The 27915-nt window shown below is 38.3% G+C and overlaps 1 protein-coding gene across 3 annotated transcripts; it reads left to right on the top strand.

Moving 5' to 3' along the window:
- LOC100258589 (ubiquitin carboxyl-terminal hydrolase 5) lies at positions 1–26569 on the top strand. 3 transcript variants are annotated; one of them, XM_010647774.3, is made up of 14 exons: positions 1–338; positions 3170–3421; positions 4512–4656; positions 4764–4823; positions 4939–5034; positions 7377–7796; positions 10012–10152; positions 10251–10421; positions 21756–22013; positions 22103–22251; positions 22581–23159; positions 23342–23615; positions 24485–24714; positions 26021–26569. In XM_010647774.3, exons 1-13 carry the CDS (start codon positions 199–201, stop codon positions 24665–24667), a joined length of 2868 nt encoding a protein of 955 aa, XP_010646076.1. In that variant the 5' UTR covers positions 1–198; the 3' UTR covers positions 24668–24714; positions 26021–26569. The 3 variants fall into 3 exon arrangements, with proteins under 3 accessions (XP_010646076.1, XP_010646075.1, XP_059594287.1); XM_010647773.3 differs by having other exon boundaries at positions 26027–26569; XM_059738304.1 differs by lacking the exons at positions 1–338; positions 3170–3421; positions 4512–4656; positions 4764–4823 and adding an exon at positions 6476–6569 and having other exon boundaries at positions 4987–5034; positions 26027–26569.
- Positions 26570–27915: the final 1346 nt, after the last annotated feature.

The following is a 27915-nucleotide window of genomic DNA, read 5'->3' on the forward strand; positions in this document are numbered from 1 at the left end:
TTGTTTGACCCTTGATAATTGTATTAATAAGCTTTTTCCCTGATATTTCCACTATTTAGAGAATATTCGAAAATCCGACAGCAATTTGAAGAGGGAGCCCTAACTCTCTCTAATGTCTGTCCGATTCAAATCAGCCAAACGAAAGATTCAGCTATCCAAATTTCACTTCTGAGGACTGAGAGCATTGATTAGGGAGAGATGGCGGAGATGTCGATGTGCAGCAGCAGCAGCAGAGAGCAGGTGAGTCCGGAGGAAGAGAGGCTCGCGATTAGGGACTTTGTGATTTCTGCTGAGGCTCACACCAAGGAGGGCGATACCTTTTATTTGATCACTCAAAGGTCTGCCCTTTTGCTTTTTTTTTTTTTTAATTTTTTTTAAATCTTTTTCTTCATAATTGTTGCTTTTCATTCGGCCTGTTGCATGTTTTTCTGAAAACCCTAGTTCATTTTATTGGCTACGTACTATCAATTGCATTCTTGTTTTGTGCTCTCGATACCCTTTTGTCCACACATTTTTTAATTTTTTTTCTCTGTACTGTGATGATTTCCAACTTCAATTCAATGGGTTATTTGCTGATTAAACAAATGTAGTTGCTTTGGGGGCCAATAACTGGTGTTTTTTTTTTTTGATAAGTAAACGCAGAATATATTAACAGGAGGCAAAAGGTTGCAAAGCATACCGGGAGTATACGAGGCTACTAAGGCCTCCCAACCAAAAAAGAACAAAACTCACCAACCCCTAAACGGAGGCTAATCACTCCAAAAAGCCTATAAGGGAGAGCAACTCCTCTCCAATATACAATTTAGCCCAACCCCATAAATTACACACAAAAAAAAGTTTTTAACTTCTGAATTGCTAACACCCCCTACAAGCTAGTTTATTCCTTTCCTTCCAAATCGTCCAAAAAAATGTACAGCAGGATGGACTTCCACAGTTTTTTCCTTTTTTTTTTTCCCACAAAAGAGCCCTTCTAGCTAAATAAAAACTCCTTTACAGATTCTGGAAAGGCCCACTGAGCACCAAACAAACCAAGAATGATATCCCACAATATTTAGTTTCTGCATTATCAAAGAAGCTGTTTTTTCTCTGCTGTTTATTGGCTACCTACTATCATGTGGTAAAGGATTGTGAGGGTTTGTGGGAAGTTTTATGGTCAAGCCCCAATGGGACAAAGTTTACCTATCAAAAGAGAAAAAAAAAAAAAAAAAAAGAAGAAGAAGAGAAAAAGGTTTATGGTGGTTTTAGGTTCTTTTTAATTGTTTTAGGTCCTTTTCAACTGTTATTCATTTTTTCTTTTTTAAGGTAGAGGTGGATGAATGGTTGAGAACAATAGAATTAGGTTTTGAAGTTTGGGTTGGAAGGATGGTGCAGCAAGATGAACAGACTTGGGAGAGAGAAAACTCTGGCTAATTGTGTCTTCAAGAATTGGAAGAAGTTTGAGAGCAGATCATGAAATCTTGGTAACAAGGAGCATAAAAGCATACATGATGTATACAAAGACTCCAAAAGGCCAAAAAAACAGGGTGAGGGGAACATTAAAAACAGTGACTCCACCTTACTTAGAACTAACCACTGCACAAGGTCCAACATGGACAAAGAGTGATCAACTATTAAGGCCTTGACCCATTCCAACAGAAAAAAAAAAACATGAATGACTATTTAATAGCTAGGTCACCTCCCTTAATATTCTTGAATGCTTTCCTATTTTTCTTCCTCAATTTTTTTTGGTAGGCAATAAAAAGGAATGTATTAATAAATCCTTGGAAAGGGCACAAAAAAGTACACATAATGTATACAATACGCGCCAAAAAGAAAAAGGGGAAAAAGAAAACAAAAAACAACCTCCCTCTACTTACATCGAGTAAGGGAGCCTTTCTCACTCCCTTGCATTGGTACTTATTCCCTTTTTCCCTTTGTGAACCTTTACCCAGTTCTACCCTTGAAAACTTCCCATCCACTCCTAATTGCCTTCCACCTCCCACTGCATAACCTTCCCTCTCTAAAAATTTGATAGTGATTAATCCTAGTGCCGGCAAGATTGACAACTTTCAGTCTGAAAATATTAAGGAGCCCTTGCCCGCTCCCTTGCTTGCTCCCTTGCATTGGGCAGGATGCCAGATAACGGACAAAAAAGGCGATTTTGAGGCTGATTGTAATCATTTTTTGGTTGTCAATCCAGTTAACCATGAACCCATGATTTAAATCTCTTGCATTGGGTACTTAGTCTTTTTTCCTTTGTGAATTTCATTGCATGAGAAAAAAATGTGGTTAAATGAGTGAAGCCGAAACTTTGGTAGAAGCACTTTCTATAAACTTGCAAAAGAACCCCTTTATTGGTGCATTTGTGTTGGGGGGAGGGGGGGTAAAAGTGTAGAATCTTTGAAGGATTGAATCTATTGGCATTAAAAGTGAAAGATTTAGGTTTCTTTAAATCCTGGTCTAGTGAATCCTTAAGTGAGGGGTGCTTGTCCTTTTTAATTTTATTGATTATTGATAGATTTAGGTTGGGCTAATTTCTTGTTTTCGGGCATCCTATTCCAGCCCGTTTCTTTCTTTTTGGCCTTTGGATTTTATCCTTGGCACATTCTTCGAATCCTAATGGACTTGAGAATAGATTGATGGAGTGCTGGGCATGAGCATCAGGGCAAGTTGTGTATAAGTGTTGCATTAATTTTATCCTTAAATCTTATACACACACATATGTTGAACTGTCATAGTGTTCAGGGCAAGTTTTTTGTAGAAGTGTCACATATCCTCAAATCTTATATATACAGAGGTTGAACTGTCAAAATGTTCAAGCTTTATGGTAGCTTTGAACTAAAATAGTAGGTGTCATGAACAGGGGTACTTGCTAAATATTTACTTAATCATGTCTTATGCTGAAAAAAACTCTAGAATAAGTTTGAACTTCTTACATGGATTTTTGTTTGAAGGTCTGAAAGATTTTTTAATTGTTCACTTCTATATTGAAGGATTCAACATAGTTTTATATGATACTACCAGGGAATAGAGTAAAAATTGATGTGTGAGTCTTTATGATTCAACCAAAGGGCATATAATTTATAGACTTCATAGCAAGGATTCAAATAATTAGGACACACCCATTGGTTTTTGTGGAAGTAACTGATAAAATTTTGTTTTAACCTTTTTTCCAATTGTTTTCTGATAGATGGTGGCAACAATGGCTGGAGTATGTAAACCAAGACCAGGCAAATAACATAGACGTATCCTCTTTGTCAGAGCATTGTGATTCAGTTAGTTCTAGTGATGTGAAGAGGCCTTCTGTTATTGATAATTCTGATTTGATATATGACATGACATCTGAGGACTCCACGATGGGAATTGAGCTTCACGATACTCTAGTTGAGGGCCGTGATTATATATTGCTTCCACAAGAAGTTTGGAACCAACTGTATGCTTGGTGAGTTTCAATGGAAATGTGCAAGCTTCGGGATGCGACAATCTCTTTCCATTTTTTTTTGGTTGCATCTATATATTTTAAAAAACTTTTACCACCCTTTTTTAAATTATTGACACAGAATGGACACTCATGATATTGGCAAGATTTTAACTTTTATGCTGGATGCCATTTGCATTAGGTACTTGCTTGAAGATTATGGTACATGAGCAGTCTACTCACATTGATGCACCTGTTCTGTATGAAGTTAAATTAGTGCTGCTCTATATTATTTTCCCCCTTTTTATCAATTGGGTCTGTTAGCTTTACAAAAGCAATAATCTTTTCATTGAAAAAAAAAATAAAAAATGAAGGCAGTGATACAAGCTCCTGTTAATTAACGTAATAAAGAATTGCGGGAAATGTCTTGCAGCACTCTTTTTCTGTCAAAAAGAAACCTAAGAAAATAAATAAGTTTTTCAGAAAACGGAATATAATATGATATGTCCAAAAAAGTAGATCACTTCTTTCCTTGCAAGAGAACCAGCTTATTATAAAACATGCATCTACAAGAGATCTGTCTTCTCTGTAAAGCTCCAATAGTTTTCTCTCAAATGATTCCATTCATTCTAGTGAGCAAGGGAGGAAAAAGAAAAATTCTGTTGTGTGAATCTGGATCAGAATATGTGATTGTTTCTTCAAATCCACAGGCTGATGGTGAGAAGAAAGTTTTAAAATGGGCAAACCTTTAATACTAATATCCAGAATTTATATTTGGATTAGATTAAGAAAAGAATTACAAGTTTGAGGCAAGAGTCCTGTGGAGGCCCATCTGAAATTTGTGGTGAACTTTATTGAAGTAAAGTAAATTGCTTGACAGTTGATTGTCTTTTTACCTAATGGAAAGATTCGTGTAACCCTCTTGCTTTAAAAATGATTCATGCATGATTTGCAATGCTAAATGTTGACAACATGTTGCTGGTCTCTTATTTTGTTTAAGGCTTACCTTTTATAAGATGGCGTTGAAATTGGATGATTTTAAGCTGATCCATTACTCTTTTAATAATCTGTAAATGAACTACTGAAGAATCAATTTAGTGTTTCTTTGGTTCAGGTATGGAGGTGGTCCAACTTTGCCAAGGAAAGTAATTAATTCAGGCCTCTCTCAGACAGGGCTGTCTGTAGAGGTATATCCCTTGCGTCTTCAACTGGTTGTGGTACCAAAAGGCGCCCACTCTACTATAAGAATAAGCAAAAAGGTAAGGTTAAGCCGTATCATGATGAACTTGTTTCTTTCTCTTTCCCTCTCTCCAAACCTCTAGTATGTATGTATTTACTTATTTGAAGTTTGAACCACTTTGGGCAGGAAACCATTGGGGAACTTCACAGAAGAGCATGTGAGATTTTTGATCTTAATATGGAGCAAGTAAAGAGTTCAAATATCCCAGCTACTTCTTTTAATTGTGTTTTTTCAATTTCATTTCTTGGGCAACTTTCATATTTATTTTCTCCAGGATTCAATTTTTTTTCACATGCTGCAGGTATGCATTTGGGATTATTATGGCCATCGCAAACATGCTTTGATGAATGACATGGATAAAACACTTGATGACGCCAACATACAGACGGATCAGGATGTGGGTTTCTTTACAGTGAAAACTTATTATTTTTGTTTTTTTAATTCTTTTTAGGACCACTGTCTTAGGAACTGGTTTGAAAATTACGTTCATATTGCATGAGCTTTGTGAAAAAAAAAAAAAGGCATAAACAGAAAACAAAAGAAAGAAAAACTGGATTTAGATGTTGCATGCATATGAAACTGTTGAAAATATTATAATATGTGAATATCTTTTGGTGAATCAAACCAGGATGAGCATTAAGCTTATGGTTCAGTGAACAATCAATGTTGACTCTAGCTTACTCATCCTTAACTGACTTGGCATACGTGCTTACTTAGAGGAATTTATAACTGGCAGAGCATCATCCAGTCTATTGTTTTCATTCTTAATTAGCTTGGGCAACGGGGAAGTTTGTGAATTTGGGACATGAGTCAGAAATTTCCTTTAAATATCTGGTCCATCCATTACCTTTTGTGTTGTAAGTTCATTGTGTGAATTGAAATATGTTTCAGTAGCACATATTTTGACACTTTTAAGTGTAACCAGGCTGTAGGACCTTGAAATCACTTCAATAAAATAATCCATACAATGACGTATCTGTAGTTTTTTAGATGTAGATAATGTTCCACTTGTGAGTTTTTAGTGTTTGTCCATATGATTTACCAGATGTTAGAACTAGATTTAACTTTTATCAATTGAGTATATGTTAAGCTTTTTAAATTCTGTATCATGCTTAGCTATATAACAAGGACAGTCCTATTTTATCAGTTTTTTCATGTTAGTACCCTAAAAGTATGCATCCTGCGTGGGACCATTATGAAAGTGTCATTATCTTTGTTATATGGATAACACTCTTATGATTGTTGCTTCAGTCAAGATGTTTGGGCTACTTCAACCTCAAATCCTACAAAGAAGGCCTTGAGGCTGGAGTGTCACTTCTGAACAGTTTTGACTCAGAATATATTTTCATTATTTTATATGTTGGAGGGAAGGATTTATTTTAAATGAATTGTAATAGGAAAAATATCTTCATGTGTGGTCAGATTTTGTTTCTAGGTGGATTAATGTTTTGGACTTCAACTTAGGTGTGTAGATATATCTTGTCTAAATCCTAACTGTACATAGTTGCAGTGGATATCATCAATATTCAGTTATCTGCATCTGTTTACTTTCTGCTATCCATCTCTGATCAAACACTGTTATCCAATGATAATAATCATTTTGTAGTTATTCTGAGGCTTGCAACAGAGTTTTTCTTGTGCTGTTTTGATTGGTGATTTAAATATCTTTGATGCTTTATAGGACTGCAATCCACGATTTTGTACACCTGTCTAACTGAAGAATTTCAAACCATCTAAAAGTTTCCTTAGTCGTCATACTGAGTGTAGGAGGAGCATTATTAATATAACCTTCTTTCTTGCTCCATCACTCTCTAATGCATCTACCCTATTATATGTAGGACAACTATTTGTCAATGGTTAGCATGTGGTACAACACGTGTCGACATTATTTGGACATTCACAAATATGTCCACCTTTATGAGTTCCCAAAAGGTGCAGAAAAGTGTGCTTTTTATGTAATTTCAATGTCACACATCCTTTAAAGTTATTACTTGAGTATTCAATGGTTTATGCTGCATTGATGCCTAAAGGTGGTTTATGTATCTATTTATTTTTGTTGTGGTTGGTATTCTCTACTTGACTGACTGACTATAGAAATGGTGCTAGCCCTCCATCCAAATCAAAGTTTCTCTCCCCCACCCCCCTTTTTTTTTTTAAAAAAAAGCCTCTGTGACAAGTATGTTCCATGAAGTGAAACATGATGATGTATATTACTAGCCTCATGTCTTCTATATTATGTAATTTCTTATGAAAGAGAGGAATCAAATAAGATGGGATTTAAAAAGTCGTTATGATATGATGCCCCTATCATCCTCAGACATGATCCTAAATACATTCTTAGGGAATTGTGCTATCCAGATATTTTTTGTGTTATGACCAAAATGAGCAATACAATGAGCTTGCCTACTTGCCTTCCTAAATATGCCTGCAAGTGAACTTCTAACTTATCATAAACTAAATATCCTGAATTAAAATAGCAATACTAACTGGACCTCTTAGCTAACTTATTTATGACATCAATAACAATTTTGAGATCTACTTTCCATGACAAATAGCATAGAGAAACTTATTTCCATCTTATTTGATGATGTTGCTTTGTGATTTGTTTTACCATGACAAATAGCATAGATAAACTTATTTCCATCTTATTTGATGATGTTCCTTTGTGATTTGTTTTACCTGATTCTCCCCCATTTTTTTAAGGTTTAATTTTCTTCTGTTTTGTATCACTTTGAACAGGTTTTAGTGGAAGTCCATAGCAATGGCAGTAGCTCTGCATTTGGTGGTTGCATGAGTTCTGTTCAGGAGAATGGATCTGCAGACAAGGAAACCATGTCTGTTCTTGTAGAACCTTCCAAGTCGAGTTTATCAATTGCTGGAGGATTGTCTGCAAGCAAGGGTGTCTCTAGAAGCTGCAGTTCAGAGCTCTCACAAAGTCAGAACTTGACTTCCCCAGTTAGGGAGCTGGATAGTACATATGGGGTCAGTGGCGTAAGTACTAGGGGGGCTACTGGTGGTCTAACTGGGTTGCTGAATCTGGGAAATACTTGTTTTATGAATAGTGCAATACAGTGCCTTGTTCATACACCAGAATTTGCTAGATATTTTCGTGAAGATTATCATAAAGAGATAAACTGGCAGAATCCTCTGGGGATGGTTGTAAGTTTCCGATTCAATAACAATTATGAAGTGGTTATGCTTATTATTTTATTGAAGTTTCATCTTAAAGCACTTAAAAATCCAGTGTAAAAAGCCAGAATTTGGTTAGTGATGCACTGTTTTCTCTAAATCTTACTCATGGGAACATTTTATGTTAGAGTGCATGATATTCGTTATTGACCCAAATTTTATAAGCTCAATTTTTTTAGGAAAATTAGTTGTTCAACATGGTATCAAAGACTTGTTTAGCGAGGGGTCATGTCACATGTGTTTGAATCTCACCTAGTGCATGATATTCATTATGGACCCAACTTCTATAAGCTTAAGTTTTTAGGAAAATTAGTTGTTCAACATGGTATCAAAGACTTGTTTAGTGGGGGTCATGTCACATGTGTTTGAATCTCACCCATGTTTATTTCCTCAATTTATTAAGCCCCAAAAGGCCTACTTTATTTCCCCAATTTATTAAACCAACATGTAAGCAAGGAAGCTACACATGAGGGAGGATGTTAGAGTGCATGATATACATTATCAACACAAATTCTATAAGCTTGAGCTTTTGGAAAATTGGTTGTTCAATAGTTTTTAATCATTGAAGAAATTGAACACTATTCTCTTCAAGGTGCCTTTGTTGCTGAATCCATTGATCTTCTTTCATGTAAAAGATCTAGCTTCACATGCCAAACGCTGCAGAGTCCCTTTGTACTCTTAATACTTCTTTACCTTGTAGTTGTCTTCTTGATTTGGCATTCTCACTACTCATGTTTGCTTGTGTTCAGCATTAGACAATTTGTGATGAGCTGGAAGTCATACTAATTTAAAACCCTTTGATCTCTAACCACTCATGAAACCCTATTAACACCTCAGAGAATGCCACTTGAACCTGCCCTCGGGGTCCTCATATCCTTGGTTTTGTAATTTGCATTTTTGGAGATGATGAGTGACTCCACTCTATACATAAAGTATGCCTGCCTCTTTTTTTTTTTTGTTAATTGTCCCTTTAGTTTAATTTGTATTCAGCTTATAAAAATAAAAATAAAAATAAAATAAAATAAAATTTGTATTCAGTGATCACCTGAAACTCTCTAGAAGACTAGGATTGCTATTCCACTTACCAACTCTGGTTTATTTTGTAATTTTTCTTAGTACCCTTTCTTATGGGCAAATGATTCAAGACAACAACATATTGATTGTTTCAGATACTTTTGGCCATCATTACTCTAAACCTTTAATTTAGAATAAAAAAATGTCAAAGAACATTCTTATGCGGTAGTATTTAGCTAAGGTGAGAACAGTGTATCTGGCTGACACAATACCCTAGTGTGTGCACCTGTGTGTACATGTGGGTGTGGCTAGCACCTGTTGTTAACCAAGATAAAGACATTTACATATGTGGCTAAGTCATTGTTCGCTCAGGTAGAATATCATGAATGGTGGGTGAATGCTTGGTCTAAGGGTGGGAAAGTTTTAGTATTCATATAAGAACTAAAAAAGATAAAATATGACTATGATTCCTCCTGTGCATAGGTACTGTTGCTCTTTTAATCCACTTTGCTACAAAATACCTCCATATGCATTGTTGTTAAAGGGATTTTACTCCTTTTCAAATTTTCATCCTTGATGCTCCAGTTTGTAGTTTGCTCATTTCTACTTGCCTTCCAGAAGCTCCACACTGGACTCTCATTCATGTTGCTGTAGTATTTGCACAACTTGAGACAAAATCTTTGATTGTGCCTCCATCTTCAGCAATATCTGTCTATTGAGCTTGATTTACACTTCCATCATGATGTTTACATGTTCATATCTGGTGAGGATCAAGGAATTAGGACCTATAGTCAATTTGGCGCAATAAAAATGATTAAATCACTGGTTTAATTGCTACATCTGGTGCAGTTTAGACCCTGTAACAAATTTCCAGCAATTTATGTAATTGAGTTTCTGTTGTTTGTATGGTGGTTTTTCTTAAGGGTGGGATTGGTAATTGAGTAGGCATGAAAGACATGAAGAAAAATGATTAATAAATTATTTTGCCCTAGGAATGTTTTAATTGTATTCAGTCTTGAAATTGCATTTTTAGACTTTAAATTGTAGGTAGTGTTGTAAAATGTGAATGTAGATACATATGCAGACATATTTATATTTGGTGCATGTACTCAAGGAATTACTAAATACTGCTATGTTGTTACTGGACTGAGTGGAATTATCCATTTCATAGGGTGAGCTAGCTCTAGCATTTGGCGATTTACTTCGAAAACTGTGGGCACCAGGACGAACACCAGTTGCTCCTCGGCCATTCAAAACAAAGCTTGCTCGCTTTGCACCACAATTCAGTGGATATAATCAGCATGATTCACAGGTTTTTTACTTTGCATAAACCTCCATTCATTCTATCAGATCATGTATGATGTGCAGTTTTATCATTCAAATGGTTATTATTTATTTATTTTCGTGCAGGAGCTCTTAGCATTTTTATTGGATGGTCTTCATGAAGATCTGAATCGTGTCAAGCACAAACCTTACATAAAGTCTAGAGATGCTGATGGGAGGCCTGATGAAGAAGTTGCTGATGAATATTGGGCAAATCACATTGCTCGCAATGATTCTATAATAGTTGATGTGTGCCAAGTAAGTTCTATAATGAAGTTTTAACTTCAAGATACGTTGGAGAATATATGGTATGCTATTTTTTTTTTTCGATCAGTAATCAAAGAGAATGTATCATAAATTAAAAAACTATATAGCAAGGTACATAGCTCGCATACAAAGGATATCAAAAGGCATAGCTTGGAGATGGGAAAATACAAAAAAAAAAAAAAAAAAAAATTCCTTCCTTCTAGATCCCACCCAATTTACAATATTGATCAAAGGTGTTGATCCTTCTGCAATGTACACCCTAACCCATGTCGATTAGCTTCTCTAACAAAGGAGCTCTTCAACAATTTTTTGATAACGGAGGAACCTTCCATGGCCAAGCCCTTGGGACTCTCCATGGGCACCCAAACCTTGAGGTGTTGATTACCCTGTAACAATTAGCACCGAGTAAATTCAAGGTATCATTAGTGGCAGGAAAAGGAGCTCTTCAACACTTGAGCCAATTACTCTGCATTTTTAAACAATATTAGGTTCTTTTTCTTCCACATGTTGAAAAAAATACACAACAGGATGATTCTTTAGACCTTGTGTTTCCTTCCTACAAAGGAACTATGTCAACTTAGGAGAGTTTCCATTATTGAGGAAGGAGACCTAAATGACTTTGAACAAAGAGAACAAAAGTTGCCGTAACACTTGGCTATAGTACAATGAAGGAGGATGTGATCAATAGATTGCTCTTTGCTTTTACAAAGGTAACATCTATTTGCCAATGATCATCCTCTCCTTTGAAGATGATCTAAGGTCAATACCTTTCCTCAACTAGCTCTTACGCAAAAAAACTTGCTTTAGACTGGACCTAAGGATTTCAATTAATGCCTTTTGAGCAAGGGAGTTGGCACCTTGGCTCCAGAATAGAATGTTGAGATTTGACCAAAAAGACACGATTCCTTGAGTCATCCATGCCACCCTACACTTATCTTTCCTCTTCTCAGATTTCCCTTGCAACCATGAGAAAAAAGTCCTACATTGCCCAACTCTGAATCATTTCAGTGTCTAGAAAAATAAGGATTTTAGGGCCTCCCTCCTCCTATTCTTCCTGTACATCTGCTACCCAAGCTTCTTTAGACATAGCTAAACATACAAAGAGGGAAAAGACACATATAAAGGTTCCTCCCCACATCATCTATCCTTCCGAACCTTCACCACCCTTCCATCACCCACCTTAAAGGATGCTCTATTTTTTGAAAAAGTCCCACCCTTTTCTTATAGCTTTTCATAACCCATACTCACCTTTCACTATGCATGACCTCCAATCCCCTTCTTTGTCTCCATACTTTCTCCGAATAACCTGTTTCCAAAAGACTTCTCCTTCATAGGCATATCTTCAACATCACTTACCAAGAAGTGGCATATTTAGAGAAGAAAGACATCTAATGCCCAAGTCTCCCTTACTCTTTTTTTCCGTAGATGATTGACCATTTCACTCGATGCAACTTTTTCTTCAAACCGCCACCTTCTCATAAGAAATCTCTTTGAATCATCTCAAGCCTTAGTTTGACCTTCCTAGGAATGTTAAATGAGGACATAAAGTAGATAGGGAAATTGGATGGGGTACTTTGAATTAGGTAACCCCCCCTCTCTTTTGAAATATATTGTCTTTTTCACATTGATAGCTTTTGACGAAACCTTTTCTACATCCTATCCCTCACCATTTTTGTCTTGAATGAGCTAGCAAAGGGAGACCTAAGTAAGAAGATGGAATGTCACTTGTTGGGGTTAAATGGGTGTTTATTGTGAAACATAAGGCTAATGGATCCTTAAAAAGATATAAATCTAGGTTAGTACCCAAGGCTACACTCAAGCTTATGGGTTGATCACCAAGAGACTTTTGGATGTGTGACTAAAATGAATACTATTTGAGTTCTCGTCTTTAGCAACTAACCTTGATTGGTGTTTACAACAATTTGATGTCAAGAATGCTTTCTTGCATGGTGACCTAAAAGAAGTGTATATGGAGCCACCTTTGGGTTTTGACAAGAATAAGGTTTGTAGGTTAAAGAAAGCATTGTATGAATTGAAACAATTTCTTGGAGCATGGTTTGGATGATTTACTAAAGTGATGAAAGAGATTTGATACAAATAAAGCCAAGTAGATCACATGTTGTTCATAAGACATTCAATTATAGGGGGAGTTATTGCGTTGATTGTGTATGATGATATAATAGTGACAGGTAATGATATGGAGGAAAGAGAGGCACTTCGTAATAACTTAGCGCAAGAGTTTGAGATAAAGGAGCTTGGGAGGCTCAACTATTTTCTCAGTATTGAAGTGGCTAGATCAACTGGAGGAATTTTTGTGTTGCAACAAAAAGTATGTGTTGGATCTTTTGAAAGAAACAAGGATGCTAGGATGCAAGCCAATTGACACCCTAATTGAGTCAAGCCACAAGCTAGGGGAGTTAATGATAATGTTGTAATGTGTATGTGTGTATAAATAAGAGGTGCCCAAAGAGTGACCCAAAGTATACAAGACATAGACGCCGATTACCCAAAGACACAACCATGGAAAAAGAACTATGAAACGGGAATGGCTACAACAACACAACCCTCAACAAGAGCCCAACCAATCATAGAAGCTAACTAGAGTCAAAGGACCATCATCATCAAAGGCAGTTCTATTCCTTTCCTTCCAAACCGTCCAAATGAAGCATAAGGGGGTTGACATAGGACAACTAGTCCCAAGAAAATAGTCAAGTCAACTAGTTTTAGAACAATATTTAAATTACCTAGGAAACTTGAGACTTGTAGTACTTGATTACTCGTGGTAGATATTTACGAGTTTTCATTTCCCAAATGTTGAAAGTTGTGAAGACATTGAAGGGTTATTGGGATAAATAGGAGAGAAAAATGATGGAAAGAAAAGTCTGTCTTTTGTTCTGAATTTTCAGTCAATGGAAATCTCTTCTTGAGAGTTTCTCTGGTAGATTCCAGACTTTCTTAGGTTAGACGTGTTCTATTCTTTTTTCCTTCTTTTTGGCTTTTTTTTTTTTTTTTTTTGTTTTTTTGTTTTGCATCAAGGTTGCCCTCCAAGCCTTATTATGCTTTTTGCTCATGAAAGAACCATACTAGCCTATAAGGGTCTCTAATTGAAGAGGGAAGCACCCGACACACCCCAAAAAGAGAAAAAATCAACTCCCATAAAACCCTTATCTTTACATTGTGATGAAAAATGTGGTCTATGGATTCCTTATCATTTTGGCAAAGATAAATTTATTGTTAAAGACTACCCCTTCTCTAAACTTGATCCAAGGCTAAGGGTTTACCTCTTGTTGCCTCCCAAGTGAAAAAACTCACTTTAGGTAGCACCTATGAGTTCCAAATAATCCTCCTTGGAAAAGAGATTGGATTGCCTGGCTCTAAGGCAGAGTAAAGGGACTTAACTGTGAACTTGCCACTCTTTGTCTTTGTCCAAAGCATCCTATCATCCTCATCCCTAACTACCCTCTTCTCATGCAAACACAATAGAAACTGCTCCACACTATCCACCTCCCAATCGTTGAAGGGTCTAAACAAACTGTTGGCCATTTTACCAAGTGTGGCTTCCGCTCGAGAGCCCTGCCACCTCACAAAAAATCCCTTTGAATAAGCTTTAACCTTAATTTGACTAGCCTTATCTCACACATGGCCATACATGGCTTATGTTTTGAGGAGAATTAGTCAGTTCATGCTCAATCTGAAAGAAGTACATTTGGAGGCAACATATAGGGTCTTGCGCTATCTGAAATATACTCTAGGGAAGGGGCTATTATTAAAAAAGAATGAGAGATTGTGGTTGGAAGCATGCATAGATGCTAATTGGGCAAGTTTGATTATAGATAGAAGGTCCACCTCGGGGTATTGCACTTTACTAGTAGGAAACTATGTGATATGGAAAAAAATGGAGGAGTGAGAGAGAGGGCTAGAGAGAGAGAGAGAGCAAGAGCGCCGGTGGAGAGTGGGGCGTGCGACGAGAAAAAGGAGTAGAGGGCGGAGCGAGTGAGGGAGCAGAGGGTGATGTTTGCGTGGGGGCTAGGAAAAGCATTAGAAAGGGTAGTTTTGGAGTGGAGTCGAAGTCGTTTGAAGTCGAAGTGGAGCAGAAAGGTAAGGTGCAAGCTATGATTGTGGAAAGGAAAGGAGGGATCATAGCGTGGATTAGGCTGGGACCGAAGAGCATTGGGTTCTTTTTCGATGGTCTGGTTATTTGTATTAAGGACGTGGGATCTGGTAAATGGGAAAGAAAGTGGAGGGAAAGTGGGAGGACCTACTCTTTGGTGCGGGATCAAAATAAGGGGGGGGGGGGGGTGCGGGGGTGTTTTCTTCGATTAGAGGTTGCGGACCTAGAAAACAAAAGGTTCTGCATCTTTATTCCAAAAGGAAGAGGAGCGAAGGGTGGCTGGGTTTCAATGGTGGAGACGCTATGGCGATTGGGTTTTACTAACAGAGAAGAGGGATGCCAGAAAGAAGAAGCGCTGTTGTCGAAACCCAGCATAGGGAAAACCTACACGGAAGTAGCTAAGGAGCCAAAAGGAAAAGAAAAAGCAGTGATTAGGGTGGAAATAAGAAAGAAGGAGCTGAGTCGAAACTTAAATAAGTTGGCTCACTGTTTGGTTGGGATTTGGAACCCTAGCTCTGTGAGAGGGGATGACCTAAGAAGTTGGGGGACCTATTTGGCGAATTTTTGGAGATTGAAGGGTAATCTAGGGTTAGCGAAATTGGAAAGGGGCAAAGTTTTACTCGACTTTGAGTTTTTGGCAGAAGCAGAGAAGCCCTAAAAATCAGGGGTATTTCGGTTGGGGGGTCTCTCCTTCACTTGGAGAAATGGAGGCCCTAGTTGGGATGCCTGATGGATGGGGAGAAAAGGAGCGAGGCTTGGGTGCGTATTGTGGGATTACCCATTTCCTTATGGGATCGGGCCATTCTGAGAAGGATAGGGGAGGAGTGCAGGGGCTTCCTCGTAGTCGATTCCCAAACGGAGAAGCTAGAGGATTTGTAGTGGGCAAGGATCCTGGTGAAGCTCAACGGCGAGAAGCTTCCCAACGTGGTGGAGGTTTGGGCTGAGGATTTATGCTACGAGGTAACCCTCTGGTGGGAGGTCAGGCCAGTCCTGAGAACGGCGATGGCAAGAAAGAGCGGAAACATTGTCGGTACAAAAGGCGAGGTTGGGGGTGAGGCCATCGAATGCGCGGTAGAGCGCGTGAGGGGGGAGGACGACGCCCCGAGACTCGAGGACCTGCTACGACTTGCTGATGGGATGAGGGGGCAGACTAGTGGGCCATGGGTGGTGCTCTGTCAGGCAGTCAGTCGGGCCCCAAGGTTTGGGTGGGCCTCCGTCGCCGCGTCGAGCAAAGCCCTTTGTGGCCTCTGGGCCTGCTCCTCTTGAGGCCTTTCCCTGCGAATTTGGGCCGTCTCATTTTGGGCAGACCGCTGCCGTCTCTTAAGGGTTCTGGGCGGGCTAAGGCAAAGGAGCTTGTTGTGCTTGGGCTGGGTTGCCGAGGCCCGGCCCTGCCCTTAGCTGAGGAAAGAGCCCAGCTGGGGGCGTCCTATATTTCTGGCCCAAGACTTATGGGGGGCCTAGACCATTCCATCTCTTCCTTTTGGGTGTACGAAAGTCTGCGGAGACCTTCGGCTGAGGAGCAGCTTTTAGAGGAGAATTCGAAGACTGACTGTGCTCTAATGGAGGAAGCTTCGAGGTATGGGAACGCCTCTAACCCTTGTGGAACGTTGGTTTGTGATTTCTCTTCTCCCCCCTCTTCTATTTTTGGTCGGACTCCATTGGGGGAGTATTATGACTGTTCTAGGGTTGGATTGGAAAAATTCCAAAGGGAATCACCGGGCCGCATGGTTATTGGTAAGGAGTCTTCAGTGATGGAGACTGTTTCTCGCTGGGAGCTAATGGAAGTTAATAATGGTAGTATTGAAGAAAGTGGAGAGGAGCTCTGCTTAGCTAGTGCTATGCCACTTGAAGTTAGAGGTTGGGAGGAGACTAGTTAGGAGGAAAGCGATCTGGCGAGTTTCAACAAGTTTTTGGGGTTTTCGATAGAGTGATTGGAGAACGACATTTTGGAGTTTCTGGTCAAAATCAGAAAAAGAAGGGAGAGAGTTCATAGTAAAACTCTTCTGGAAAAATCGAAATTTGAAAGGGAATTGAAGAGACTTGAATGCTCCATCAATTATGAAGGAAGGAGGAAGCAGAAAGGTATAATGCAAGGAAGAGGGTGCCAGATTTTGGTTGTCCAATGAAGTTAAGGTTGTTGAGCTGGAACGTGCGTGAAGCTAATGATAGCTCTAAAAGAAAGGTGATCAAGGCCATGATTAGAAGTCAGAGGGTGGATTTGTTCTGTATTCAGGAGATGAAAATTCAGACAATGTCAGAGGGTGTGGTGAGGAGTTTGGGCTCTGGGAGGTTTCTTGATTGGGGAGCCATGGGTGCTCAAGGCTCTGCGGGTGGGATTTTGATCTCCTAGGACAAAAGGTCCCTGGAATTGCTGGAGATGGAGGTGGGACAATTTTCTATTTCCTGTAGGCTCAAGAATGTTGAAGATGGGCTTGTTTGGATTTTCAATGGAGTGTACGGGCCGTTCACCAGGAAGGAAAGGGAGACTATGTGGGAGGAGCTAGGGGCAATAAGGGGCATCTGGGATGATCCTTGGTGTTTAGGGGACGACTTTAATGCCACCCTCTCCCAAAGGGAAAGGAGTAGTCAAGGTAGTTTAAATGGTGCAATGAGAAGGTTTGCTCAGGTGGTTGAGGAACTAGAGCTCCTAGATCTTCCTCTGCAAGGGGGTGTGTTCTCCTGGAGTGGGGGTAGGAACAATTAGTCCTAGGCTAGACTGGATCGTTTCTTGGTGACCCAAAGCTGGCTTGACTTGTTTAGGGGGGTTGCCCAAAGTAGGCTTCCCAGGCCCACTTCAGATCACTTCCCCATTCTGTTGAAGGGTGGTGGGCTAAGTCGGGGACCCTCCCTGTTCAGGTTTGAAAACATGTGGCTTAAAGTTGATGGTTTTAAGGATCTCCTTCGGGATTGGTGGCAAGGAGCGGGGAGGAGAGGGAGGGCCAACTTTAGACTGGCTGCTAAGCTGAAGGTGTTGAAGGAGAAAATCAAAGTTTGGAACAGGGATGTGTTTGGTAGGCTGGAAGTTAATTAAAGCTCAGCTCTCCAACAAGTTGATTTTTGGGATAGGGTGGAATGTGAAAGGGGACTGTCAGAAAGAGAAATGGAGTTGAAAAATGAAGCTAAGGAAACCTTTAAAAAGTGGGTGCTTTTGGAAGAAACCCATTGGAGACAATCGTCAAGGGAGCTGTGGTTAAAGGAAGGGGATAAGAACACAGGGTTTTTCCACCGGATGTCCAATGCCCACTGGAGAAATAACTCTTTGGATAGTATCAAGATCAATGGGGTGGAGTTGGCTGAGGAGCAGGAGGCGAGGGAGGGGATTGTGAATGCTTTTCAGCAATAGCTCTTGGAAGAGCCAAGATGGAGAGCTGACATTGAGGGGCTGCACCTTCAATGTCTAAACCACAGTGAAGCTGAAGCTCTGGAGATGCCCTTTACTGAGGAAGAAATTTTCTTAGCTCTGATGGAAATGAACGGAGACAAGGCCCTAGGCCTGGATGGGTTTATTGTGGCCTTTTGACAATCTTGTTGGGATTTTGTGAAGGAGGAGGTTGTAGAGTTGTTTAAGGAATTTTATGACCAGAAATCTTTTGCCAAAAGTCTAAATACTACCTTCTTGGTCCTCATCCCAAAAAAAGGTGGGGCCAAGGACCTCGGGGATTTTCGGCCCATCAACCTATTAGGGGGGTTGTACAAGCTTTTGACCAAAGTGCTAACCAATAGGCTGAAGAAGGTGTTAGGTAAGGTGGTTTTGGCGGATCAAAATGCGTTTTTGAGGGGAAGACAGATTCTGGACGCCTCTCTCATAGCTAATGAGGTGGTTGATTATTGGCAGAAGCGAAAAGAGAAAGGGTTGGTTTGCAAACTGGATATTGAAAAAGCCTATGATAGTATTAATTGGAACTTCCTCATGAAGGTTTTGCACAAGATGGACTTTGGGTCTCGTTGGATGGAGTGGATTTGGTGGTGCATTTCAACTGCAAAATTTTCTGTTCTTGTCAACGGGGTGCCAGCAGGCTTCTTTTCCAGTTCAAAGGGGCTGCGTTAAGGAGATCCCATTTCTCCTTACCTTTTTGTTTTGGGTATGGAAGTGCTGAGTGCACTTATAAGAAGGGCTGTTGATGGGGGCTTCATTTCTGGTTGCAGACTTCGAGGGAGAGGGGGGATGGAGATGAATGTGTCCCACTTGCTCTTTGCTGATGACACAATCATCTTCTGCGAAGCAATGAAGGAGCATCTAACTCATCTTGGCTGGATTTGGCGTGGTTTGAGGCGGCTTCTGGTCTTAGGATTAATCTGGCTAAGAGTGAATTAATCCCTGTTGGGGAGGTTGAAGATATTGAGGTTATGACTGTGGAGTTAGGGTGCAAAGTGGGGGATTTTCCTGTTAAGTATTTGGGGCTGCCCTTGGAGCCCATCACAAAGCCTTGTCTATGTGGGATGGGGGTGGAGGAAAGAATGAGGAGAAGATTAGTTCTTTGGAAAAGGCATTATTTGTCTAAGGGCGGGAGAATTACCCTCATTAAAAGTACATTGGCCAACATTCCCATCTATCAATTGTCCCTTTTTCAAATGCCTAAGTTAGTGATAAAAAGGCTTGAAAAATTACAAAGAGATTTTCTTTGGGGAGGGGGGAAGCCTGGAAAAGAAAATCCACTTAATTAATTGGGAGGTGGTGTGCACTCAAAAGGAGAAGGGGGATCTTGGCATTCGGAAGATTGTTTTATTGAACAAGGCTTTGCTGGGTAAGTGGATATAGAGATTTGCCTTTGAAAATGATCTATTTTGGAAGAAGGTGATCGGGGTGAAGTATGGCCAAGAGGGATGCGGTTGGAGAACTAATGAAGCTCGTGGTACTTTTGGAGTGGGGGTTTGGAAGGAGATCCTGAAGGAGGCAAGTTGGTGTTGGGATAACATTGAGTTCAAGGTGGGGAGGGGGACTAAGGTCAAGTTTTGGACTGACCATTGGTGCGGCAACACAGTGCTGTCCCAAAAGTTTCCCAAGCTTTATGCCATGACAATCTTTAGAAACGCAACGGTCAATGAAGTGTGAGATTCAAGCCTTGGTCAAGGAGGGTGGAATCTCAGATTGTTTAGAGATTCTAATGATTGGGAGCTGGATTTAATAGAAGAGCTGCTTCTTTTGCTAAGGGACTTCAGGATTTCATCAGAAGAGGACTCTGTGTTATGGAAAGGAGGGGGTCTTGATATTTTTCGGATTCGGGATGCTTATAATTTGCTGGCTGCCCCCAATCCCCTCGTCTTTCCAAAAAAGAGCATTTGGGTGGATAAGGTTCCAACCAAAGTTGCTTTCTTTGCGTGGGAGGCCACTTGGGAAAAAATCCTCACGTTGGATAGGCTTAAAAAATGAGGGTGGTAGTTCCCTAATCGTTGTTATTTGTGTGGCTGTGAAGAGGAAAATGTAAATCACATTCTTTTACACTGTATAGTGGTCAGGGTCCTCTGGGAGATCGTCCTTGCCTTGTTTGGGGCTCAATGGGTGTTCCTAGAGATAGTCAAAGAGGTGTTATTTTGTTGGAGGGGCCCTTTTGTGGGGAAAAAGAGGAAAAAGATTTGGAATTCCATCCCGTTGTGTATTTTTTGGACGGTTTGGAAGGAAAGAAATAGGTTAGCTTTTAGAGGGGGTTCTTTAGCTATTCAGACACTCAAGAATTCTTTTGTATGTAATTTGTGGAGTTGGGCTAGGGTGTATTTGGGAGAGGAGTCCTCTTCGCTTTTTGGATTTTTGGAGTGGTTAGCGGCTCCTTAAGGGCTGGTGAGGTTGTTCTGTTTTTGCGTTTTTGCTTTTTGGCTGCTTTGTATACTCCCTGTATGCTTTGTGGCTTTCGGCCCTTTTTTTAATATATTTTGTGCTCACTTATCAAAAAAAAAAAACTGTGTGATATGGAGAAGCACAAAACAAACAGTTGTAATAAGATCAAGTGCAGAAGCTGAATTTCAAGCTATGGCTCATGGCATTTGTGAGCTCCTATGGCCAAAAATCATCCTTGACGACCTAAAAATCAAGTGGGTGTTCCTATGAAACTATATTGTGACAACAAATCTGCCATCAACATTACTCACAATTTGGTCTAACACAACCTAAACAAACATTCTGAAGTGGATAGACATTTCAGGAAAATTTGGAGAGTGGTTTGATACGTACACTTTATATCTCAACATCTGGACAACTGGCAGACATTCTGACACGAGGATTATCAAGTCATCCATTTCAAGAGATTACAAAGAACAGAAAATATCTATTCGCCTGTTTGAGGGGTAGTGTTGAAATCTATAATCCTGGTGATATCTGGATTAATTGGGAAAAAATTGCACAGCTGTAAATTGTAAATTAGGTAGTTATACTTTCCAGTTTTTAAATCCTTGATTTGTAGAGATTATTAGTTAGTCAACTTTCCTTTTTTTTTCTGTAGGTATTCTTGTATAAATAGGGATCAACTCTGTACAGTTTAGCATAGAGAAATATAATTCATAATTCTCCACAAAGGTCAAAGCAGTAGCCTTTCCAGAGATTTCAAATTGATTAGTAATCAATTTGAGGGGATTTGAAATCTGAAGGTATTGGGAAAAATATGTTTTCTTTTTCCTATCTCTCTCTCCTTTGCTTTCCATTTTTTAAATAGGAAATGAAATAATATACATCAAAGATGCCTGACAAAAAAGGGGAATAACCCTTGTGAATGGGAGGTCTATAAGGCACACCGAGGCTGAAGATTCTAAGATTAGCTGATTTCCACCCCAAAGTAGCTTGACTAAAAGAGCAAAAATTCTTCTGTTCCTCCTTTCCAAATAGTCCACAATAAGCATAATCCCAAAATTGCCATGCCACCCACTAAGGACATCACTAACCTTGGAAGGATATCAGCCAACTAAACAGGGAAAACGGAGCAGATCATTTATTGGAGGGCCACTTGCAATGGATGAGAATATGGTGGGCAGATTCTTCTTGTTGCCTGCAGAGAATATTTAAGGGTTATTTATTACCATGTAGATATTGGTAAGTTCCACTGTAATGTGGCGTACTAGCTCACACCATGTTCCCAATCATATTCTCCTACAGATTGTGCTGTTGATTTTTACTAATTATTTGTCTAGTTGTATATCTTTCTTATTTTTTGCTTGGCTATCACTGTTGATTGTGTAAATCTGAACTGTTTCTGAATTTACATATCTATTTATTTCCCCTCTAACAGGGCCAGTACAAGTCAACTCTGGTTTGTCCTGTGTGTAACAAAATCTCTGTTACATTTGATCCATTCATGTACCTCTCCTTGCCTCTCCAATCGACCATCACCCGTACTATGACAGTAACAGTTTTTACTTGTGATGGAAGTGCACTGCCATCTGCTTGCACTGTGACTGTTCCAAAGCAGGGACGTTGCAGGGACTTGATCCAAGCACTCAGTGGTGCTTGTTCCGTGAAGCACAATGAGAAGCTTCTGCTGGCAGAGGTTAGTAGTTGTAGGCATTCCAGTTCTTCTGTTTATGGGATTATACATGTCTTTTATTTTGTTAATTTAGTCAAATGTGGTGTTTACAGATACGAAATCATTTGATTGACCGGTTTTTGGAAGATCCTCTGATATTGTTGTCCACCATAAAAGATGATGATCACCTTGCTGCCTACAAAATTCCAAAATTGTCGAAGAGCACTATATTTCTTCAGTTGATACACCGTCGTGAAGAACAGTATGTATAGTCTGATCTGTACTGATGTTCAACATTGGTTAAAGGGATAGCAAGGGCCTGCTTTTACAGAAGGCATACCCAATCAAAATTTACCTTCCTTGAGTGATACTTCAGTTTAAATGGTTTAAGTGAGCTGTTTCACATAAAGAAAAAGTTGGTGTTGAACTTTGAGTCCTGAAGCTTTCTTCTCCACCACCAATTTTTTGTTCTTTCAACCTTTAAATTTATGGAGTTGATTCAGTTCCTTTATTGGGTTTGAAGTGATGTGTAGTAGTGTTCTTTTAATTTACTTTGTTGGTTTTTTTAATGTTTGTAATGGATTCTTTCAGGGAAATTGGTAATGCTCAGAAATCATTCGGCTGGAAACCTTATGGAACTCCTCTTGTCTCGCCAATTTCCTGTGATGATGTTATCACAAGAGGTGATATTCAGTCAATAGTTTACACCATGCTCTCTCCCATGCTAAGAACTGAGAGACAGGGGCATACTGATATTTCTGAAACTAGTATCTCAGTTGCAGCATCAGACCCATCTTGTGACATCACTACCAGTGAGGCATTTACAGACTCTATTGAATCAGATTTGAAGGATATGGATGGTAACAGTTACAAAACAGTGACACTGTCGAAACTCCCTTTGCAGTTGGTTGATGAAAATAATGCATGCATTGACCTATCAGTTGGAGAAGAGAAGCCCATTAAATTGTCCTCATCATCAATGTCAATCCTAGTTTTTGTGGATTGGTCACACAAGTTTTTAGAGAAGTATGATACTCATTACCTTGAGAACTTGCCAGAAGTGTTCAAATATGGGCCTGTTACTAAGAAAGCTCGTACTGAACCTCTCTCTTTGTACACTTGCTTGGAAGCTTTTCTTCGTGAGGAGCCACTCGTACCTGAAGATATGTGGTTAGGACTCTCTCCCCATCCCTAACACACTTCTACATCACATGCATATATTACATAAATATCACATTGAATTAATAATATCATTTAATGATGTTTACTGGTAAAGGTTCTTTTTTACCAGATATTACTGAAATTTCACATTCAATCACTATATATGATTTAGTAATGTTTATCTGGCAAAGGTTCTGTCCACAATGCAAAGAGCAGCGGCAAGCAAGTAAGAAGCTAGATCTATGGAGGCTTCCTGAAGTTCTAGTCATCCATCTAAAGAGGTTCTCATACAGCCGATCAATGAAACATAAGTTGGAAACATTTGTCAACTTCCCCATTCACGACTTAGACTTGACAAATTATGTAGCCCACAAGAACAATTCCAGAAGTCAGATCTATGAACTCTATGCCCTAACCAACCACTATGGCGGCATGGGAAGTGGACACTACACTGCACATATAAAGGTGAGTGACATTGCGTTGTTCATGGCCTTTTTTTCTTTCTTTCTTTCTTGAAACTTGAAAAGGAATCTCCGTACCTGTTCTCTTAAAGGACTTCAGTTCTTTGGATGTCTTAGTTTCCCTTAATTGGCTTGCAAGGACCCATAAACAAAAAGTTGCTATTTACCTGTCCCAGGTAATTAGGAGACTTCTGTTTGACCATATTTTTTATGTTGACAATTCTTTTGCCATCAAAACCTGTTTTTATTTTTATTTATTTATTTTTCATTTTTTAGTAACAGAAACATACATTTTATTATCGTGTATTAAGTACAAAGAAGGATGAGAAATCCTTTCCCCAAGCACAACGACCACATAGCTGTGGTTCAAAGTGGGAAAAAGCTATCTGCTCTAGATATAGTTGGAGGTGTACATCTAAAAATGGTTACAACTATCAACTCAAGAACTTAGGGGGCTAGAAAATCCCTTACAAAAGGAATCAACTGGTTTGCTCCCTGTTTTGCTAACATATTGGCCATCTGGTTAGTTATCTGAGGACTCCGGCAGAATGAACACCCTAACTCTAGACTAATGCAAAAATTTGGCATAACCATCCATCAAAATCTGTTTTTGAGTTCATTCTCATTAGGATCTCCATGATTCCAATTTGTAGGCACTTGTCATTGTTATATATAGATTGCAATTGGCTCAGAGGATGGACCATTTCTTATAGGCTGTTTTAGTAGGTTGTGTACCAAAGGCCTATGTATCACCCAATCTAAGATACCACTTTCAGCTTGTAGATTCAATCTGGTGCAATCATCTGTCCACTGCATTCATCTATTGATATTTTCATGACAACACTAATTATTGTTCCCTTCATTTTATTGCAGCTTCTAGATGAGAACAGGTGGTACAACTTTGATGATAGCCACATATCAGCTATAAATGAAGAGGATGTAAAGTCTGCTGCTGCTTATGTGCTTTTCTACAAGAGGGTGAAAATCGATGATGCTTCTGTAAGCAATGGAGCACAATCCTGTGCAGGTCATGAAAATATTCTCCCTCAGAATTAGATCATGGGCATGTTCTGTATCTCAGAAAGAGGAGCTGCAAATTCCAGGTGTGTGCATTTATACTTCGTAGCATACATGCTTCTAAAAAGGAGCTGTATCTGTATTGGCATCTCATTAGGCACACTCATACCTTCAGCCTGGACACTGCCACACTCTTCAACACTTTAGATAATATTCTGACTTTGTAAACATGGCCAACAGGGTCCAAGATTGAAGTCAACCTATCAATAAGAAAAGGGGAAGGGGATAAACAGTAATGATAGTCAATATTATTTCAATTCAATTTTAGGCATTATATTTATTGAACTTCATCTGTTATTGTGCAATCCTCAATCTAGAGATTTAGATTAGTCAAGATTACGTAGTTATTTAGATTTGGAGGAATTCCATTCACCACTATTTATGCAAGATGATAGGTCATCTATAAATCCAAATTGGTTGAATAATTTAGGATATTGTCCATTAGTGTTGACAAAGGAAAAGATGTGTTCATTGATAATGTTCCTGTGATTATTGACTGAATTTTGTAGTGCCATACTTAATGTGCATCTAATAAAAGTAAAGTTAAGCATGTTTGCTAATGCATTTTAAAAAAGTGTTTTGGCAAAAATATTCTGAAAATGGGTCATTTTAAAACAAAAACACCTTAAAAATATTGATTTTCATGTTTCATAAAAATGCATTAAATTTAACAATTGAAAGTGATTAAAAAGTGAGCATGTTCATTGTTTTCATGTTCAGAACTGAAACGCTTGTGAACAAAATCATTTTCATTTCACTGACAATATGAAGGATGAAGGGTGAATGCCTGTTAATGATGATGGTGCGGTGCCCATTTAATATTTGTATAAATGAACTTGTGTCATTTCTGTCCATACTACATGGGCTTTTATATTACTTTTGTTTGATAGGCAAAAAATAGACAAATATAGAAGGAACCTGCCCAAAAACCGGTGGATAATAAGCAGGGGAATAATGGATAACGATTCAGTTGCTGGTGTCTATCTATTTAAGGCTTTATACTCTCAACCTAAACATTGTATCTTGTTTGTTAGAGGCCTCTTTGAGGGAGGCAGGATTGCTTTTTCCTGGAAATGTTTGGCAAACCTGATCCAACAAAAAGAAACTGGTTTGCTGATGGCTGTATGTTGTAAGACTTGGACTCAAATAGGAACGCTGTTTTTGCCCAAAATCCATGTCAAGCATGGTGCTAGACATGGAAATATCTATAATTTTCCCTACCTTACATTTACTAACTTATGTTCGATTATTGTTTGCTTCCCTTATCTCTTCCTGAACAACTGAATTCTGTAGTCTATAACTGATATGATCTGATCTTATTGAGTATTGAAGTTGCAGATGCCTTGGCTTTGTTCCATGTCAATTCAGAGCCTGCATATTCTGTTGCTGTAAATGGTATTCTCAATCACATTAAATATTAAGAGAGGAAGCTTTTGAGCCGCTCTGCAGAATGATGCATTCATGGTTCCATTTTCAGAATGCGCTCCAGCATTTGAGTCTCCAATTTTTAGTTTTGCAGACTGATTCAGAGACGGAAGAGATGCTTTTGTTTTGAGGAGAGCTAAGAACTCTTTTGTTGTAGGTTATCTTGTATAGATATCATCATTTACATTAACAAAAAACAATATATATCTTCATACCATTGTGAAAATCTCAATCATCTGCATAATCTAGCAGAGAATATGACATGGGTTGCCACATTCAGGGAGAGACGGGTTGCCTACAAGAACTTTCATCGGGAGTCTTCTATAGCTCTCCATTTTCCTAGTTTACTCATGAGAGGCTTTCTATAGCTCTTATTTGGGTAGGTTTGGACATGTAATATGAAGCTGTAGGAAAATGAGACCAAATGTTTGATGAGTAATGATCTTATTTTGTTGATCTTGATGGGCTTTTTTTTATATTATTTTTATTTTATGTGAAATGATTATTTTGATGGTAATGGTCTTATTTTGGAGGTAATGGTCTTATTTTGGAGGTCATGTCTTCTGTTATAGCTGTTAGGCGTTCTTCATGCCTTACAAGGGTATCGTTCGATGAGGGTGAGTCCTCAACGTAAAATTTAAGTTTCTAATTTTAATTTTAAAAAAAAGTTGGAAAAAATGTATTTTCGCATATTCATGTAAAAATAATTGTAAAATAGTAATCTTTTAAAATAAAATTTAAGTTTCATGCATTCATCAATCAATTAAAGTTAGTATTTATATCATTAAAAGGTAGGACTTATCTTTGAGCAAAAAATGCATAAAATATTAATTATTTTTTATTTTATAAATTTAAGTTTTTATTTTATGGTTTTTTTGGTATGAGTGTATGAAAATATATTTTTCCAAAAATTGAAAAAGTCTTTATTTTCCTTTTAATTTAATCATTTGGAAGATACATAGGGCCAAAAATAAATAATGGTACTAATAAGTTTAGGGCTTTTTTTTCCTTAAATGGGAAATTATATTTGTATCCACTAAAACCATTATAAACATTAACCTTTTTAATAATTTTTCTTAGGACTAAAATGGCTTTGGATGACGTCCCAAGCTATCATCTTCTTTTTCACTTCTCTTGTAATCCTTCTATAATTCTAATAAAATTTATGAAGAAAGTTGTGTTTCATAAGCGAATAATCATTTTCAATGATGACACAAGTGTAGAGATATGGTGTTTATAATATTTTTTATTTATCTATTTGCACATTTTTGGGTTCGAAGAATGGAGGTGTTGATAATAGTGTTCAATGTTGTAGGATTCAATGTTTTATAAATGTTCGACATCGTAGTTTCGGACATACTTTGAATGTTTGGAACTATACATTTGGACACTCTTATAGGTGTCCGAAATTATGCATTTGAACATTGTATCAATCAAACAATTGAACAATATCCAACCTTATATGTCTAAGCATTTCTATTATGTTTGACCTTCTAAGTCTAAACGCCACAAAATAAGTTTATTTTATTTTATTTATATTTCATTTTTTTCATGGTTTCTTACTTTTAAACTATTTTTAAATTATTCCTAATTTCTTTTCAACTATTTTTACAAGAAGTTTTTTTTTTTTTGTAAAAAATTACATAAAGAATAAATCCTAATTTTTTATTATTCTTTTTTATGTTGTATGTTATATAGATTCAAACAAAATGTATAAAAAAATTACAATTGGTTATGAACTTGCTTCAAATACTCTTTTGTTATAAAATGAGCTTTAGAGAAAATAATTTTCTCTTAGGTGG

This window comes from Vitis vinifera, chromosome 7, assembly GCF_030704535.1.
Source record: "Vitis vinifera cultivar Pinot Noir 40024 chromosome 7, ASM3070453v1".
Lineage (NCBI taxonomy): Eukaryota > Viridiplantae > Streptophyta > Magnoliopsida > Vitales > Vitaceae > Vitis > Vitis vinifera.

Excerpts from the sequence above, each read along its gene's own strand:
- LOC100258589 (XM_010647774.3), top strand. The coding sequence starts at position 199 with ATGGCGGAGATGTCGATGTGCAGCAGCAGCAGCAGAGAGCAGGTGAGT. Across the intron at positions 10,153-10,250 it reads ATAATCAGCATGATTCACAG|GAGCTCTTAGCATTTTTATT; the intron begins GTTTTTTACTTT and ends ATTTTCGTGCAG. Across the intron at positions 22,014-22,102 it reads AGAAGCTTCTGCTGGCAGAG|ATACGAAATCATTTGATTGA; the intron begins GTTAGTAGTTGT and ends TGGTGTTTACAG.